Source organism: Mus pahari, chromosome 4, assembly GCF_900095145.1.
Source record: "Mus pahari chromosome 4, PAHARI_EIJ_v1.1, whole genome shotgun sequence".
NCBI classification, from domain to species: Eukaryota; Metazoa; Chordata; class Mammalia; order Rodentia; family Muridae; genus Mus; species Mus pahari.
The window spans coordinates 75,093,723-75,108,799 of NC_034593.1; the positions used below are offsets into that span (position 1 = coordinate 75,093,723).

General features: G+C 49.4%; 2 protein-coding genes across 2 annotated transcripts in view; both read right to left on the reverse strand.

The window, feature by feature from the left end:
* Fhdc1 (FH2 domain containing 1) overlaps positions 1 to 5,899 on the reverse strand; it is a 31,732-nt gene extending 25,833 nt beyond the window's left edge. Inside the window, exon 1 of the mRNA XM_029537183.1 lies at positions 5,375 to 5,899. Within this exon, the coding sequence (XP_029393043.1) occupies positions 5,375 to 5,875 (501 nt within the window). The 5' untranslated portion in view covers positions 5,876 to 5,899. The remainder of the gene's footprint in view (positions 1 to 5,374) is intronic.
* Positions 5,883 to 13,128, reverse strand: LOC115063842. Its single transcript, XM_029538033.1, has 3 exons — positions 12,990 to 13,128; positions 11,964 to 12,322; positions 5,883 to 6,012 (listed from the first exon to the last, which is right to left on the reverse strand). Exons 1-3 carry the CDS (start codon positions 13,126 to 13,128, stop codon positions 5,890 to 5,892), a joined length of 621 nt encoding a protein of 206 aa, XP_029393893.1. The 3' UTR covers positions 5,883 to 5,889.
* Between the last annotated feature and the right edge of the window lie 1,949 nt (positions 13,129 to 15,077).

Here is a 15,077-nt window from a genome sequence, read left to right on the forward strand (position 1 = left end):
AGCTGTGAGAGAAGAAATAAAGCTGTTAGAGCTTGCGGAACCTCACTGCAGCCACCAAAGTGCTTGCATGCATGTGTGTGTGTGTGTGTGCGCGTGTGTGCGTGCGTGTGTGTGTGTGTGTGTGTGTGTGTGTGTGTGTGTGTGTTCATGTGCACTGGTATGAACATTGTAGACCACAAAACAATTGAGTCATCTGTAGCGACACTGCTCACCTCCCTTGAGACACGGTCTGTCATTGGCCTAGAAGTCACCAGCTAGACTGACAAGGCTGTGAGCCCCAGAGATCCAGCTCCCCAGTGTTAGGATTGCAAGCATATACTGCCACACTCTGCATCTTCATGTGGACCCTGGGGACTGAATTCAGGTCCTCGTGGTTTTGAGACGAGTGCTTTACTGACTAACCTATCTCCCCGGCCTTTAGGTTCCTCTTATAGGCAGAATTAGATTTCCCCTGTATGGTGGGCTTATTTCATTTAGCGTGCTTTCAATGTGGAAGGAATAAACCTTTAATTCACTTGGTGTGTTTCCTTGCTGGTGTGTTTTGGGGTTTGGGGTGTTGGTGTTGAATGCTGGCCTTAGTGTTGCTAAGTAAGCTCTCTACAGTTGATCCAAGTCTCAACCCTATAAACCACTTTCATTTCACCATGTCAAAGGGGGCATCCTTACATATGTTGGCCACCTGAACCAGTGGCTATTTTCACCCTGTTTAAAACCTGAAAAGCAAAGCAATTTTAAATCTTCCTTCGGGCTTCATGTCACTTTGGTTGCTGACTCAGTTCTCCACTGTTTTAGCTTTGGTTGGCTATTTATCGAACCCCCTTCGTTTATGAGGGGGGCAGGAAGAAAGACACCTAAAGTATATGTATTGTTTTAATCCACACACACTATCTAGTTCTACAGCTCTGGATTGTGAGCATGTCCCAGAACCTCAGGACGTAATGGGAATGTAATCATGATTACAGGAGAGTGACTGGTTCCCAAATGAGGGCGTGGGAGGGTGAAGCAGCGTTGCTCATAGATCTAGAAAGAGCCACCATTCTTGTAGCCTCCCTCCCTGCTCCTAACTCCTCCTCTCCCCCCTTCCTCTCACTCCCATCCTCTTCTTCCGGTCTACCATCTACACTGTGTGAATAGTCACTTGGTGCCACACAGCCACCATGGTGAATGACAGCTGGCCAGCCCCATTCTGATCTGTCCCCACCTAGGAAGACAGATCCTTCACTCTGGGTCTGTTCTGTTTGCTTCTCCTTTCATTTTCTTTAGAGTTCACCAACTTGATAAACCACGAAACATATTGTTATCCTTAAGAGTCATGCAAGGGGGTTAAAGAGACGGTTCAGTGGTTAAGAGCATTTATTGCTCTAGCAGAGGACCCAGGTTCAGTTCCCAGCACCCACATGGCAGTTCTGGTCCAGGGGTCTGAATTCCTTTTCTGGCCTCTGAGTGCTCCTGTATGTATGTGGTGCACATACAGACAAGTAAACATATAAAATAAATAAATAGATAGATAGATAGATAGATAGACATTACAAATATAAAATATGTTTAAAAGAATTGCTCAGGTTATAAAGGAAGACAGAAATCTATTCTCAGACAGAGACAACTACACCAGCGTTGAGGACTGGAGACATCTGGAATGAATGGAAGGAACTTGACAATGCCTCCTGGATGGCATTGGTGGACTGAGAAAGGAAGTCTGAGCTGAACCTTTTATTAGGAGCCTAGCCTATATCAGTATATCTCCAATTGCTTTATTACCGCTTAATTACTATGACAGCATCACATCTGTGATCTCCCAAGTTAATTTTCAGTAACAAGGATACAAGCATGGTAGCGTTTCATAACCTCCTTCCCCCAATTTACTATTTTAAGTGCTGCTTTTTCTATGCCTGGCACTCCGAAACCAGCATCTTCCCTACCCTCCAGCAAACTCTTCCTCTGGAGCACAATGGAACTTTCTAGTAATGCACTATAAGCCCTTTAAAGCAAAACGCCGATCATATGATATCGGGACGTTTCTGTGTGATGTTGTTATATGGCAAGGGACCCGACCTGCTCCTCTGCACGTCTGAAGCTCCAGGGTATGGCCTGCCATCTGTGTCCAGGAGCAGGCCCTCCCAGGAACACACTGTCCCCATGTTATCCAGGGCGCCCCGATAGAGGCTGAGGGCTGTTGCTTTTGACCTGGACTCCATCGCTTCCGGGTGAGCTGGAAGATTTATGGCTGATCTTTGTCAGAGTGTAGCCCTGCTGAACTATAACTTCTGGAGGAGAAGCTCCACTCAGGAAAGAAAATGGCACACACCAGGCTATTTCCACAAGAAAGGCACTCCCAATACTTCCAGTCGTGCTGAGGGTAATGTAGAAAATCAAAAATAGCGCCCCCAAATCTGTTAGGTGGCAATGTCAACCATCATGGACTTCAGAGGACCAAGCTACACTCCTTATTCCTGCATAGTGAAGAGCTGACGGGCTGGCTTATCCCTTGGCCCTCGGCCATGTTAACTTTTTAACATGTTATCTCTTGGAGTCAGACCCATGCATGTCAAAAGTACTATCTCCACCCTGGGCTCATAGCAGCATCATTTATAAACAGTAAAGGCAGCCCAACTACCCAAGGATGCAGGAACTTAGAGAAGAATGTGGTATAAGCACACAGAGGAATATTGTGTGGATTTGTCTCTGACACACGCTACAGCTTGGCTGAACCTAGAGGACATCAGGTTGCGAGAAATAAATCAGCCACGAAAAGACAAAGGTGCTACCTGGGGTAGTAAAATTCACAGAGACACGAAGATGGACCTGCCGAGGGCCAGAGGGAGGGGGATGGGAAGGCCTTGTTTAATGGGTATGCAGCTCAGGTTTGTGGGGTGAAAGAGTTCTGGAGACGAATGGTGGTCTGTGCACCCCAATATGCACTAGAAACCATTAAGGTAGAGCATTTTATATGTAATTTACATTGAAGTATACAATGTGTACTTTGTTTAGGGCGGGGGGTACAGCTCATTATTCGAACACTTGTCTCACATATGTAATGCCCTGGATTCCATTCTCAGCATCCAAATGACGACAACATGGGCTAAAGAGGTAGCTCAGCGGTTAAGGGTGCTTGCTGCCCATCCAGAGGACCTGGGTTTGGTGAGCACCCACAGAGAGGCTCATAACCATCTGTTAACTCCAGTTCCTTCCAATGCCTTCTTCCAAGGGCACTGCACACACGTGGTACACAGACTCACATGCAAGCAAAGCCCTCATACACATCAAAGTCAAATGAGTCAATCTTTTACAAAATGAAAACTACTTCTTTCGAGCTAGGGAGATAGCTCAGCGAGTAAAGGGTTTGCCAAACAAGCATGATGACCTGACCATCCGCCGTCCTGACCATCCTCAGAACCTCGGAACCCATACGGAAAACCGCACTGCAGTAGCACATGTTTCCAATGCCAGCACTCCTGCGTGAAGGTGGGAAGCAGGGACAGGCAAATCTCAGAAAGCTCGTGGGCCAGCGGGCATTAGGTTGTAGTAAAGGTTGCAGTGAACAAGAGAGACCGTGTCTCAGAGAAGATAAAAGGCAAGAACAGAGAGAGAGAGAGAGAGAGAGAGAGAGAGAGAGAGAGAGAGAGAGAGATGTCTTGAGAGAGAGAGAGAGAGAGAGAGAGAGAGAGAGATGTCTTCTGACCTCCACCCACACACCGCAGCATGGGAGCACTCCTCAACACAAACAAACACACATACCATTTTAAAATAAATCTATTCAAAAGGAGGTTAAAGAAAAAAATATAAAAATCTATGATGTAAGCTGCAGAGATGGAAGAAATGGGAGAGACATTTGCTCCTGAGACTTGGAGCTGGCCCAGACAGGGATTATTCTGTTTCTGTCGTGAGTGAGAACAACTCCCAGCCCTGCCTGCTGGCTTGGCCTCTCAGGGCCCTAGCCTGTTCTTCAGCTTTCGGTCATAAGGAACTAAGTGGTCCTTAACCCCTCGAAATTTTCCCAACTCCTAGAGAGAGCTACTTGTCTCAGCCGAAGGCTGCCTCCCAGGGGCACACAAAGCTGAACCCCTTCAGTTCTAGGTGCTTCTCTGACACATACACCCCATGTCTACACACACCTGTCCAACCATCATAGCAGGGAGAACCGGGAGACAAGGGTGAGACGTGACTGGCTGCTCAATCAGACACCTCTGTTGGGAGCTGGGCCAAGGCCAGGGCATTAAGGAAATGACCGAGTCTCTTCCAATACTGAAAGGACATCTGACCAAACGAAGGGACAGACAGAGAAGCCTGTGTGATCAGTACTTGAAGACGCTGTAGCTTCTCCAAATGACTCCCTTTTCCAATTCACTTCACAGTCCATTTGTCACAACCGTGGTCCCCGTGTTTCCTGTATTTCTTAAGAATGCTCTTAGTAGTTTCAGGAGGGATTATACAGCCAGTTTAAAGGGCTCTCAGGGTGCCTGGTGGAAGGAGTTAACATGTTCCTGAGGCAGGAAAAGAGGTCAATACTGTTGCCTCAAGAATTCAATAATGCATGGAGAGAATACCTCACCCCAGGGCCCTGCCCACTTTCTTATCTAGGCAGCTCCATCAGTGACCTATTTTTTCTCGGCTCCTTTACAACAGATTAAAAAACACAGGATTCACGTTAAGTTGTATATGTGTTTAGTAATTTAACAACTGTTTCCTCCTTCAAAGGAACACGTTTAGCGTTAACTGGAAACGCTCTTCATATAAAATCTGTCTGAAAACAGTCTGACGGTTTGGCTCTTTAGAAATCCATCGCCACAAAGTGGTGACCTAATCCAGAGATCTGAGGCACGGGAGGCCATCTCAACACACGCTGAGGGCACCCTGGAGGAAGGAAGGAATCCCAAAGCAATCTAGGACTTAGGTCTCTTAACAGAAGCCATTTGATCCCAGATGGCTGCCGCTCATCCCAGATAGCTGGGTTCTGGAGCTCAGCCTTCTGTCCCAGGGGAGAACTACAAAAGCTAGGTTCCAGCTGAACTTCTCTCCCTGAGAAAAGCCACAGCAGATTCGCTAGCAGCAGGGTGGTGCTGGGAGGCCAGAGCCTCTTAAGCAGGGGCCCCAACTTATGTGTTCTCTGTATGAGGTCATAATCGGTGGGGGTGTCTGGGAGGATCCTGCAGCACACTCCCCAGACTCTTGCTGCTCAGCCCAGGCTCGTCCTTCGGGAAGGAGGGGGGTCTCGGGGGAGGGGCTTTCTGTGGCTTCCGGAGCCCATCTAGCTTGCACGCTCTCCTTTCCCAGGGAAATTTACCCATCGACCTGAAACACGTAACTCCAACACAGAACAGCATTGACTGCAGTCCCCCGCCCCTCCCGTTCTCACACCCCCATCCGCTTGCCTTACCTCTTCCCTGGCATCTCTGAAGGATGAATTCAGAGCCCCTCCTCTCTTGGGGAGAGAGGCCTTGGAGGCATCTTCTTGCTGCCCAAAAAGCTCCTCAATGGTCTTCTCATCGATCTGGTACTGATGCCGCTGCTTAGCTGCTAAGGTCCAGATGTTGGTCTTGCCTCGAACTTGCTCCTCTGGAATGGTTTTCCAGAAAAAGCTCCGCATTCGTCTCTTCTTACCCAGGGAGCTGTAGCCATTCAGGTAAGAAACTGGGGGGAGTCCTGGAGGAGGAGGAGGGGGGACGGGAGGTCCCCCAGGAAGTGGAGGTGGCAGAGGAGGAGGAGGGGAGGGGGGGAAGCCCTCCCCTGAATGTGGACAAGGTGTAGGTGGAGGCGGTGGAGGAGGAGGTGGAGGAGATGCAGAGGGTGATGTCTGCCCAGTCATGAATGCAGCTGCTGTGGCCAGAGTCCCATTTTCTTTATCGCTGGCCAGGGAGACACAATTCATAACATGCATAGTACTGTTGCCTTCTAAGGAGCTAATTCCTTAACCTTGGAGAAGCAGACACAAACATCAAACTCCAGTCGGACTTCTTGGCTCATAAGTCTGTTGCCAGAAGAGAAGGCAACCGAGCTGCATGTCAGCTTCCAGACCTGTGAAGAAGGAGCGAGTTTAAAGTCAGCGCTGGCTGGTGACTGCTCTCACACCAGCTTTTCCTTCAGAGGCCAGGGGCGGCTGGCCCACAATTGTTAGATATTTGGGTCAAGGGAGACATGCCAAAGCACACTGTAACGAACACGCATCACTCTCAATCCAAACTATGTTTTGCTCCTGGGGGGTGGGGGTGGGGGAACTGCCAAAGATTCAGCAATAAAACCAATTTGGAAATCTCCCATTAATCAATGAAGCAGTGCCTGCTATAGAAGCAGGAGCGTTGCCTTTATGAATAAACTACTTGTTCACCAAGAGCTTCCTGGCTTTCCTGGATGATGTATACCAGCCCTCGGGGAAACTGCCCAAATTGCTGAAGCGTTAGGTGCTTAGTGACCCTGCCTTTTTCCAGTCTGGACATGTTTTCGCCGATCACTGGGTCAAAAGGCATCTTCCATGTTGAAGGGAGCAGATAGGGCACTTAAAGAAGACAAGAATGGCCCAGCTTGTTTCCCTGGAGCCAGGGTCACCATGTTCCTGTTCCACAGGGTGATGCACTTCCCCCCAAAAGAGCAACGTGTGCCAGACACGTTACATCACTGCACTAGACTTCCATTTTCTCCTCCACAGAATTACAGTACAGTAACCAACTCCCATCACCCCTTCAGATGCTGTCACCTTGGGTTCTAGAAAAGCCACTCTTCAGAGGACAGAAACTTGTCACCTACCTCTTCAGTTCCTGACACTGCTAGCAAAGGAGATGTACAAGGACACACTGCCCCTATCAAGCCCACCACATGCCTAGCCCTTATACGTACAACTGACTTATCTTGAAGATTTGTATGTTCATGGACCTACAGATGTTTGGTTTGGGCTATAGACTGGTTATTACTAACCCAATTCAAAACAAAATAACTTCACTTCTTCTCATATGGAGTGAGGTGAGCCAGGGAATGATGGGAACCCACGGAAGGCATTCATACAGTGTCCCAGTGTGTGACATGACTTCTCTGGCTCTAATTATCCACTTAGGTCGTCACTGTTAGAGCCTCAACTTGCAGACACGAGCAGATCCCATAACACTGGGTTAGGCAGACGTGAACCGCCTGATATCATTAATTCAGACATACTGAACCACTGTACACACAACTGGTGGGACTTCGTGGGGAGCAAGAGTGGAGTCTAGAAACCTCCCCCCTCAGAGCTCAGCGCTGCCACTTCCTTGAGCTGCAGTCTGAGCAGGGTGGATGATCTCATTTCAATTGCAGCATGCTTCATCTATGAAATCGGAGAATGTCCTTTCCATGGGCTTGTGTAAGAAAAGTGTGCCAAAACAGGAATGTAGTTAACTATTTCTAATAACAATTGCTCATATGCACAGCTTCCCTTCAGCTTCAAAAACACATGGGAGAAGGGGCTCCGAATTGATGGCTCAGTGGCTAAAAGTGAATACTGTTCTTTCGAGGAGTTGGTACCCATGTCAGATGGTTAGAACTCCCTGTAACTCCAGCTCCAGGGGATCTGACACATGACCTCCAAAAGCATCTGCACTCAAGTATACATACATACATACATGTACATACATACACTCATACACACATATACATATATGCACTCATGTACATACATACACTCATACGTAAAATTTTAAATGTCTTGAGTTTACAGATGAAATGCCTAAGTTCTGGCTGCTAGAAACGCACGTAATATCTTCACTTTGCTACCAAAGTCTGTGAATTGTGAGATTTTTTTTCCCCCGCTTTTGATATTCAGTGGCCACTGGGCCGGGAGTGGTGAAATGCACCTATAATCCCAGCACTCAGGAGGCAGAGGCAGGTGGGTCTCTGTGAGTTCAAGGTCAGCCTGGTCTATTAATGGAGTCCAGGACAGCCTGTCCTACACAAAAAAAACCCTGTCTCAGGAAGAGTAACCAAACAAAAAATTCAGTGATCACATGTTAAATCGTCTCTATGATATAGGACATATTTTTATGAAATAGTTAACAGCCCAAGGTTTGTTTGTTTAATTTGTGGTGCTGGGGATTGAACTCGGGCCCTTATGCATGCCAGCCAGGCAACCCTCCTCAACTGCTCATCAAATAACCCTGTCTTTCTTTACTTTAGAACTGGGCATTCGACCCACGTGCTCAGAGTGTGTTCTTCCACTAAGCTATGTGTTCATCCCCTGACAATTTAACTGTTGAGCAGAAAATGATATTTCCCACTATTATTTTGACACTTTAAAAAATCATTCTTGTGATTTTTATGTGTATAATTCAGTGGCATCAGTACATTCAGCTGTCACCACTGGGTAATTTCTACGTCAGTGGAGTTTTAAGGATGCCTCTGAGCTGACTTCTGGTTCACTAGGATGAAACTGGCTTTTAGAAGGAGTTTTCATAATTATCATTAGGGGCATAACCAGGCTGTCTTCGTAGCTGGCACCCCTAAAGCTGGCATGACTCACTGTCAATTACAGTTTATGGTTACATTTGAACTCTTTTTTTCAAGACTGTACAGGTAATTTTGGCAGTTTATTCTCACACATTTTATACACGTCTATGCATAAAGGAACCCTTTTAAAGTTTCTAACTCTCCAAATCACTTCCGGTTCCATAGATACCCATGTATTTCTATATTATCCCCCCCCGCACTCCCCCCCCCCCCAGGGATGAGGATTGAACTCAGAACCTCACAAATGCCAGACAAGTTCTCTACCTCAGAGCCCTGAACTCAGAACTTCACAAATGCCAGACAAGTTCTCTACCTCAGAGCCCTGAACTGGATCTCCAGCACCGGACAGGGGGATAGAAAAGAGGGTAAACTAAAAAACTGGTCTGGAAAGTAAGAATTCACTCTGTATCTGGGGCTTACAGGCGTAGCTTTAAGCCCCTCGGTGCCTTTGTAGAAATACTAAATGAAGAAGCTGAATCATCCAAGGTAGATACCCCCAGTCACTGCCCCCTCACACCCACACTCCAAGTCTTTCGTTTTTTGAGCACTGTGCTGGGCACCCCCAGTCACTGCCCTCTCACACCCACACTCCAAGCCTTTCGTTTTTTGAGCACTGTGCTGGGCACCGTGGAGGTACCAGATAAGGGCATGCGAAAGTTAGGAAGAGACACACATGAACTCGCATCGATATGATTCTATGACTATCGCCCAGCCTGAGAGAAGAATGTCACTTTAAGAAGTTATAGGAAGCCGGGCATGGTGGTGCACTTGGGAGGCAGAGGCAGGAGGATTTCTGAGTTCGAGGCCAGCCTGGTCTACAAAGTGAGTTCCAGGACAGCCAGAGTTACACAGAGAAACCCTGTCTCAAAAAACCAAAAGAAGAAGAAGAAGAAGAAGAAGAAGAAGAAGAAGAAGAAGAAGAAGAAGAAGAAGAAGAAGTTGTTGTTATAGGAACAACGTGGAATGTACCTTTCTGTCCCTGGTCCCTTTCTCTGGCAACCCCCTCCTCCCATTATCATCAAAGATCCTAACTCCACCTAGTGAGTTAGTTCCCCAGCAAAGGTTAGCTGAATGCTCCAGCTTTTATTCCTGTTACTTAAGCAGTGCATCCTTACTACTAACACTAGGCAGGATTACCAATGTTAAAGAGGTGGTTAGAAAAGAAGGGCACAGATGGCATCCCACCTCTTTACAGTCACACATGGTATTAAAGTCGAGGTCTCAGAAAACAAAAACAAAACAACATTCTACCATACTGTCCACAATAGGGATGGCCCCGTACAATCTCAAGACACCGAGAGAAATGCAGGTGATGCAAACACCCCGACACATGACATGGTCCCCTGCCTCTCACAGTTGGCAGTCGGCAGCAGGGACAATGGGATTAGCCCTGATTCTGTCTGGGAACCATCAAGCATCTCATCAATCTCCCCAAGACAAACAGAGGCAGGCTTGTGTTTAACGTCCCCCCACAGCGAGGAGGCCTTTAAATGCAGAGCTGTCACCAATAGACTTTCTGAAGACAGACAGAACCCATCTTCAAGTCTGCTGAGTGATAACCACCCAGGTTCGTCAGAGGTGGGGTTACTGTCCCTCCCGCTGGGGATGCTGCTGCTCAGCTCAGTGTCTTTTAACTCCAATTTCTGTGAGGGATGCTATGATCAGGAACTTAACCTTCAGCGTATGCTCAGCCAGCACACAGGGTTAGAATAAGACCGTTCCTAAGGGTTACTGTGTGGCTTCTAGCTCTAACCAGGGCTTTCTCAAAGGAGGGTCTGCACCGCCCTGTTCAACAGTAATAAAAAGTGACACAGAGCCAGATGGCTTTCCTCTTGCCTCCTGACATGTGTCACAGATGAGCCTCTACCTGATGAACTGAGGAAGAGGCTAAACTACATACACAGTATTCTTAGTTGGAAAAAGAGAGACAGGGCTGGGGAAAGTTCCTGCCTTTCGTTAATATTGTTCTCTCTACTCACTCCTCAAGGTACATCTCTTCACTTCGACCTGTCTTTTCAAACCCTTTCTTGATCAAGAAATACAGTCAGTTTTCGAGCAGCAGTCTTACTTGGCACTTCAGCCGGCCTAGAGAACCCAAGACGGCAGGTTTAATCTGTCACGTCACATAAACAAACATTCACAGCTGCCTGTTTCTGATAGCACATTTCCAGTCTCTTCTCTCCCAGTTCCCAAACCAGGAAGAATAGGCCCAGGAGCGCCGAAGGATGCTCCCAAAGAGACAGAAGCTCCAGGAAGACAACTGGGACTAAAGAGGGTGCTCGCGGGGTGTCCAACTCAAAGTAGAATTTCTTTAAACACTAGCTCCAGGTCTTTATGAAACTCGGAACAGGGTAGAGAGGGAGCACCCAGAACGCGATTTCTTTTCAGTCAGGATGGACGCAGTTATTTCCCAAGTCTTGCCCACCACCTCTTTCGGTCTCTAGCCCCTCACTTTGACGGGTCCACTCACCAAAAGGCCCTTGACTCCGCCGGCTCCCGCTGCGCTTTGTCCAAGCCCCCCAAGGCTACCAGCGTCCCGCAGCCACGCAGCCCAGGATCCCGGGACAGCAGGCGAGCTCCGAATGGGCGGTCCCCGCACTAGTTCAGAGGCCGCCTTATCTGGGCCGGGAGGGCGCGCGTCCGCGGCGAAGAGACGCCCACACGCGCTGCGCAGGATCCCTAGAGGGTATCCTCCCGGGAAAGGATCGACCCTCCGCTTCCATGAGTGTCCCGCACTCCCCAGTCTCGGACCAGCTCAGAGGCCATTGGAGGCCAGCCGCGAAACCCCTGGGGCTCCTTCTGTGCCGGTCGGACCCGGGGTGGCTCGTCTTGTCCAAGCTTCCCCGCCCAAACTGAGGTCCCAGTTCTCTACGGAGCTCGTGGTTTACGGAACAGTGGCCGCCAGCCACTTGGACCACCGCTGCGGCGACACCGTGTGGTACCCAGCGCGGGCTCCTGGGAGAAGGGCTCTCGGCCGCACTGCGGTTTTGCACCGAGAGAGGGTGAATGAACCCGCGACAGAAACGCAAAAAGGAGTCTCTGGGGCTGGATACGGAGACCCGGCAAGCTCGGGAACCGTCACGCTCGGGGACCATGGGTGACTGCCAGCCCGCCACTCCAAAAACGCCGACGCCACTTCGGAAGTGAACTTCCAGGGAGGTGTGCAGTCATGGGAAGCCTACCCCCACATTACTGTAGCAGGAGCGAGTCCTCGTTAAAAGGGACTCCTGTGACCTGCGCGACCCGCATAAGTGCCACGAAAGCTAATCAAACCTCCGAAGTCCCACCCGCGGACAGCGCCACACCGAGCTTGGGGTCCGATGCCGAGCCAGTCGGGCGCTCATGCGCCTCGGGGCACAGGGCCTGCGCTCCAGGATCAGGTCCCCAGAATCGGGGACAGAGCTCACGCTTCCGCGCATCCTCCCGCGCCGCCGCTCAGCCCAGCATCCCCGAACCCAGCCTTGCAGCCGGGGCTCTAGCTCCCGTCGCCCCGCACTCACCGCGCCCCCGCTCCCGGCGCCCGCGCAGCCTCCGCCCGCTGTCCCGGCGCCGCCGTCTCTCCGCAGGACTGCAGGCCGGGGACGGTGAGGGGGGCAGGGCGTTGCGGAGGGGCGGGGCCGCTGCAGGTAACAATGCTGCCTACCCGGCTGCTCCTCCAGCCGGCCGCAAAGGACAGCACGCCCTTTCCTGCTCGGTTGCTTCCCTCGCTCCCCCTTCAACCCGAACAGCACCGCCACTGAGCTCGCCCTCGCCAGCTCCCGGCTCCCGAGACTCGAAAGCCGCCGCCCAGCACGCTGCTCCTGGCACCTGAAGACCAGCGCGGGGCTGGGCGGGCAACCACAGAGGACGATGGAAATTGCTGCAGGGAAAAGATGAGCCTTGGTGTCCTAATGGAGTGAAGTGGGAGGCGCCACGGTCGCTACAGAGCAGGTCACCGCCTTCCACAAAAGGAACCTCTGCGGCAGTCTCCTGGACACCCTATCCCGCGCACACGCAAGAACACCCCACGCACATTCATAGGCACGCATGCACCTTTATATCACACACACACACATTCACACACCTCCGCTCCATTCCACAGTAGCTTCTCTTTGGAGTTTAGCGCTTCTCAGGAGGTCCAGAGCGGTCTGGAGGTCTCCTGTGGAGCACGCCAAATCGTTTCTTCTCCCACTCGCTTTCCCACCCTTTATTCCCCTTTCCCTCCCTTCTCCTCCCTCTCCTTTATTTTCTTTTATCTCAATGATGGTAACAAACTTTTGAGCTTTATTAAAGAAAAAAAAAAAAAAAGGCAAGTAGAGCTGAATGAAGGAGCTCTGTCTGGGAACTGGGAAAAGCCCGCCCACTCACTGAAGGAAACAGGGAAGTCAGTCTAATCGCATAATTTTTTTTTTTTCAAAGTGACTTGCGACAACGCCAGGCAGGGAGCGAAGTGAGTAGTCAAAGAAAACTTACTCTGGACAAACCGGCTGCTGGCACCTCAGCTGCCGGGGTGGGAAGCGCCCTCTGCGGGAATGAAGTCATCCTACCTTTTCTGGGTGCGCCCAGATAACCGACCAGAGCTTTCCTTTCCCAAGCTCTGGGGCCTGAGGACTTCCAGCTACTCCACCAGGTCCTCAAGTCCTGGACTCCGACATAATTCCTCGCCTCCTTCTGCGGGCCTTGCATAGGAAAAGAGAAGTACTAGTCCAAACCAGGCCAGTATTCAAGACCCCAAAACTGGCAGTCTGTGCCTTGGTGGTTCTTTGGCCATTAATATAGTTGTTCACAGCCCACAAACACTGAACATATCAAGGCCGGTCTCAGGCTGGGAACACACATTAGTTCAAATGAATATTGACCGGTACCCAGGTAAAAGAGTATTGGGTGTTCAGTGTGCGTGTGGCCTTTCCCTTTTTATTTTATTGTTTATTGTTTTTGGTGTTTTGGAACAGGATCTGTCTCTCCCTCTCTCTAGGCCTAGATGTCCTTAAACTCACTCTGCAGATCAGGCTGCCCTCCAATCACAGAGATCTGCATGGGTCACCAAGCCAGCCCCTTGTCCCCTTTAGTCTGAGATTGATCTCTCCCCTCCATCGTTCCAAGCCCTGCTTGGCCTCACACTGTAGGATGCATGCGCTGAAAGACTATAGTCCCTTTCGGCTCCAGTCTGTGGTCCCAGATGGCTGAGACAAGCAGGTCCAAAGCCTTGGCAACATTGTGAGATTTCCAAGAAGAAAAAGGCCGCTTTGGAGGAGTCAAGCCCGGTGGCCCATCCTCCTTCTCTGGCCTTTGATCTCCAGCTTCTGTTCTGGCCCACAGGCCTTGCCTCTGCATCTCTGGCCCTCCCTGGTGACCCTTCTTTTCCTGTGTGCAGTCACAAGACTCTTACAACCCTTGATCTATTGTCCATTATAATCTCATCATTATAAACTCGACTTATTTGCTAAAGGAGTAGATTTAGCCTATGTGCTGACTCCACCAGTCCCTGGACACACTGAAGTCAGTTCCCCCAGGCATACATCTGAAGAAACAAGCTGACTTTAAATCCCTCTTCCCTGTTCCCTTCCCTTCATTCCTTCTCCTATGTTTATAATAGGTGTTTGCCCAGCTCAGTCTTTTCATCTTTATTCTTCTTAAAAGATACAACTGAAGGGACCAATCGCTCAGTGTTTAGCTTTGTCCCTTAAGGTCTGGAACTGCAGGAAGAAAGAAATGGCCAGTTCTGTTTAATGGACTGTTTAATGCCAGTTAAACAGTCTGGCAGATAAAGGCAAGGCTTATGATCCTACCCAGCAGTTGCCTCTGCTAAGGGAGACTGGCACACTATTTCCTCTAAATGGTGGAAATCACACAACAAATGAAACCTACAGACTGTGGTTATCAGTCTTAAACAGTGGTTACTTGACTTAAACACATACTGGAAAAATGCAAATGTCTTAGTCTTATAATATTCCATACACGTTTTCAAGGTTCCCCCCTTTTTGTTTCAATTATTCATGAAGTGTGTGTGTGTGTGTGTGTGTGTGTGGTGTGCTTGTAATAGAAGACCATTTCAGAGCCAGTTTTTTCCTGCCCCATGGGTTCTAGGATGGAACTTGAGTCACAGGCTTGGTAGCAAGCATCCTTAGCCACTAAGCCCTGTTCTACTGAGCTGGCAAAATGCCAATTTATTTTCCCAGGCTACACAATTTAAATAGTAAGTTGCCATTATGTTTAAGTAAACATCGGGCTCTGATCCTTAAGAGGGTAGAACTTTTTTTGGTCAGATGCTAAGTAACGATTTCCAAATGTGTTCTACAGCAAGTGCTTTTTCTGTTAATATCCATGGCAGCATCAACATCTCCCCTGAGGTTGTGCGGGTACTTGTCAGTAACTGGCCGTTTGTTTGAGGTAAGGGTCAAGAGATTAAAAATAACTCTTACCCAACATAGGTATGGGGTAATAAGATGTCTGAGGACCCTTGTCCCTGCCTGTCTGCCAAGCAAATTGTCCACTTTCCCCCTTCAGGTGTGTGTGTGTGTGTGTGTGAGAGAGAGAGAGGGGGGGGAGAGGGTGGGAGGGAGTGGAGAGAGGAGAGAGAGGAGAGAGGAGAGAGGGAGGGAGAGAGAGAAAGAGCAGGTGTGTGTGTATGTGTG

Excerpts from the sequence above, each read along its gene's own strand:
- LOC115063842 (XM_029538033.1), bottom strand. The coding sequence starts at position 13,128 with ATGCAAGGCCCGCAGAAGGAGGCGAGGAATTATGTCGGAGTCCAGGAC. Across the intron at positions 12,323-12,989 it reads TCTGGGCGCACCCAGAAAAG|CAATTTCCATCGTCCTCTGT; the intron begins GTAGGATGACTT and ends TTTTCCCTGCAG. Across the intron at positions 6,013-11,963 it reads GCGCCGGGAGCGGGGGCGCG|GTCTGGAAGCTGACATGCAG; the intron begins GTGAGTGCGGGG and ends CCTTCTTCACAG.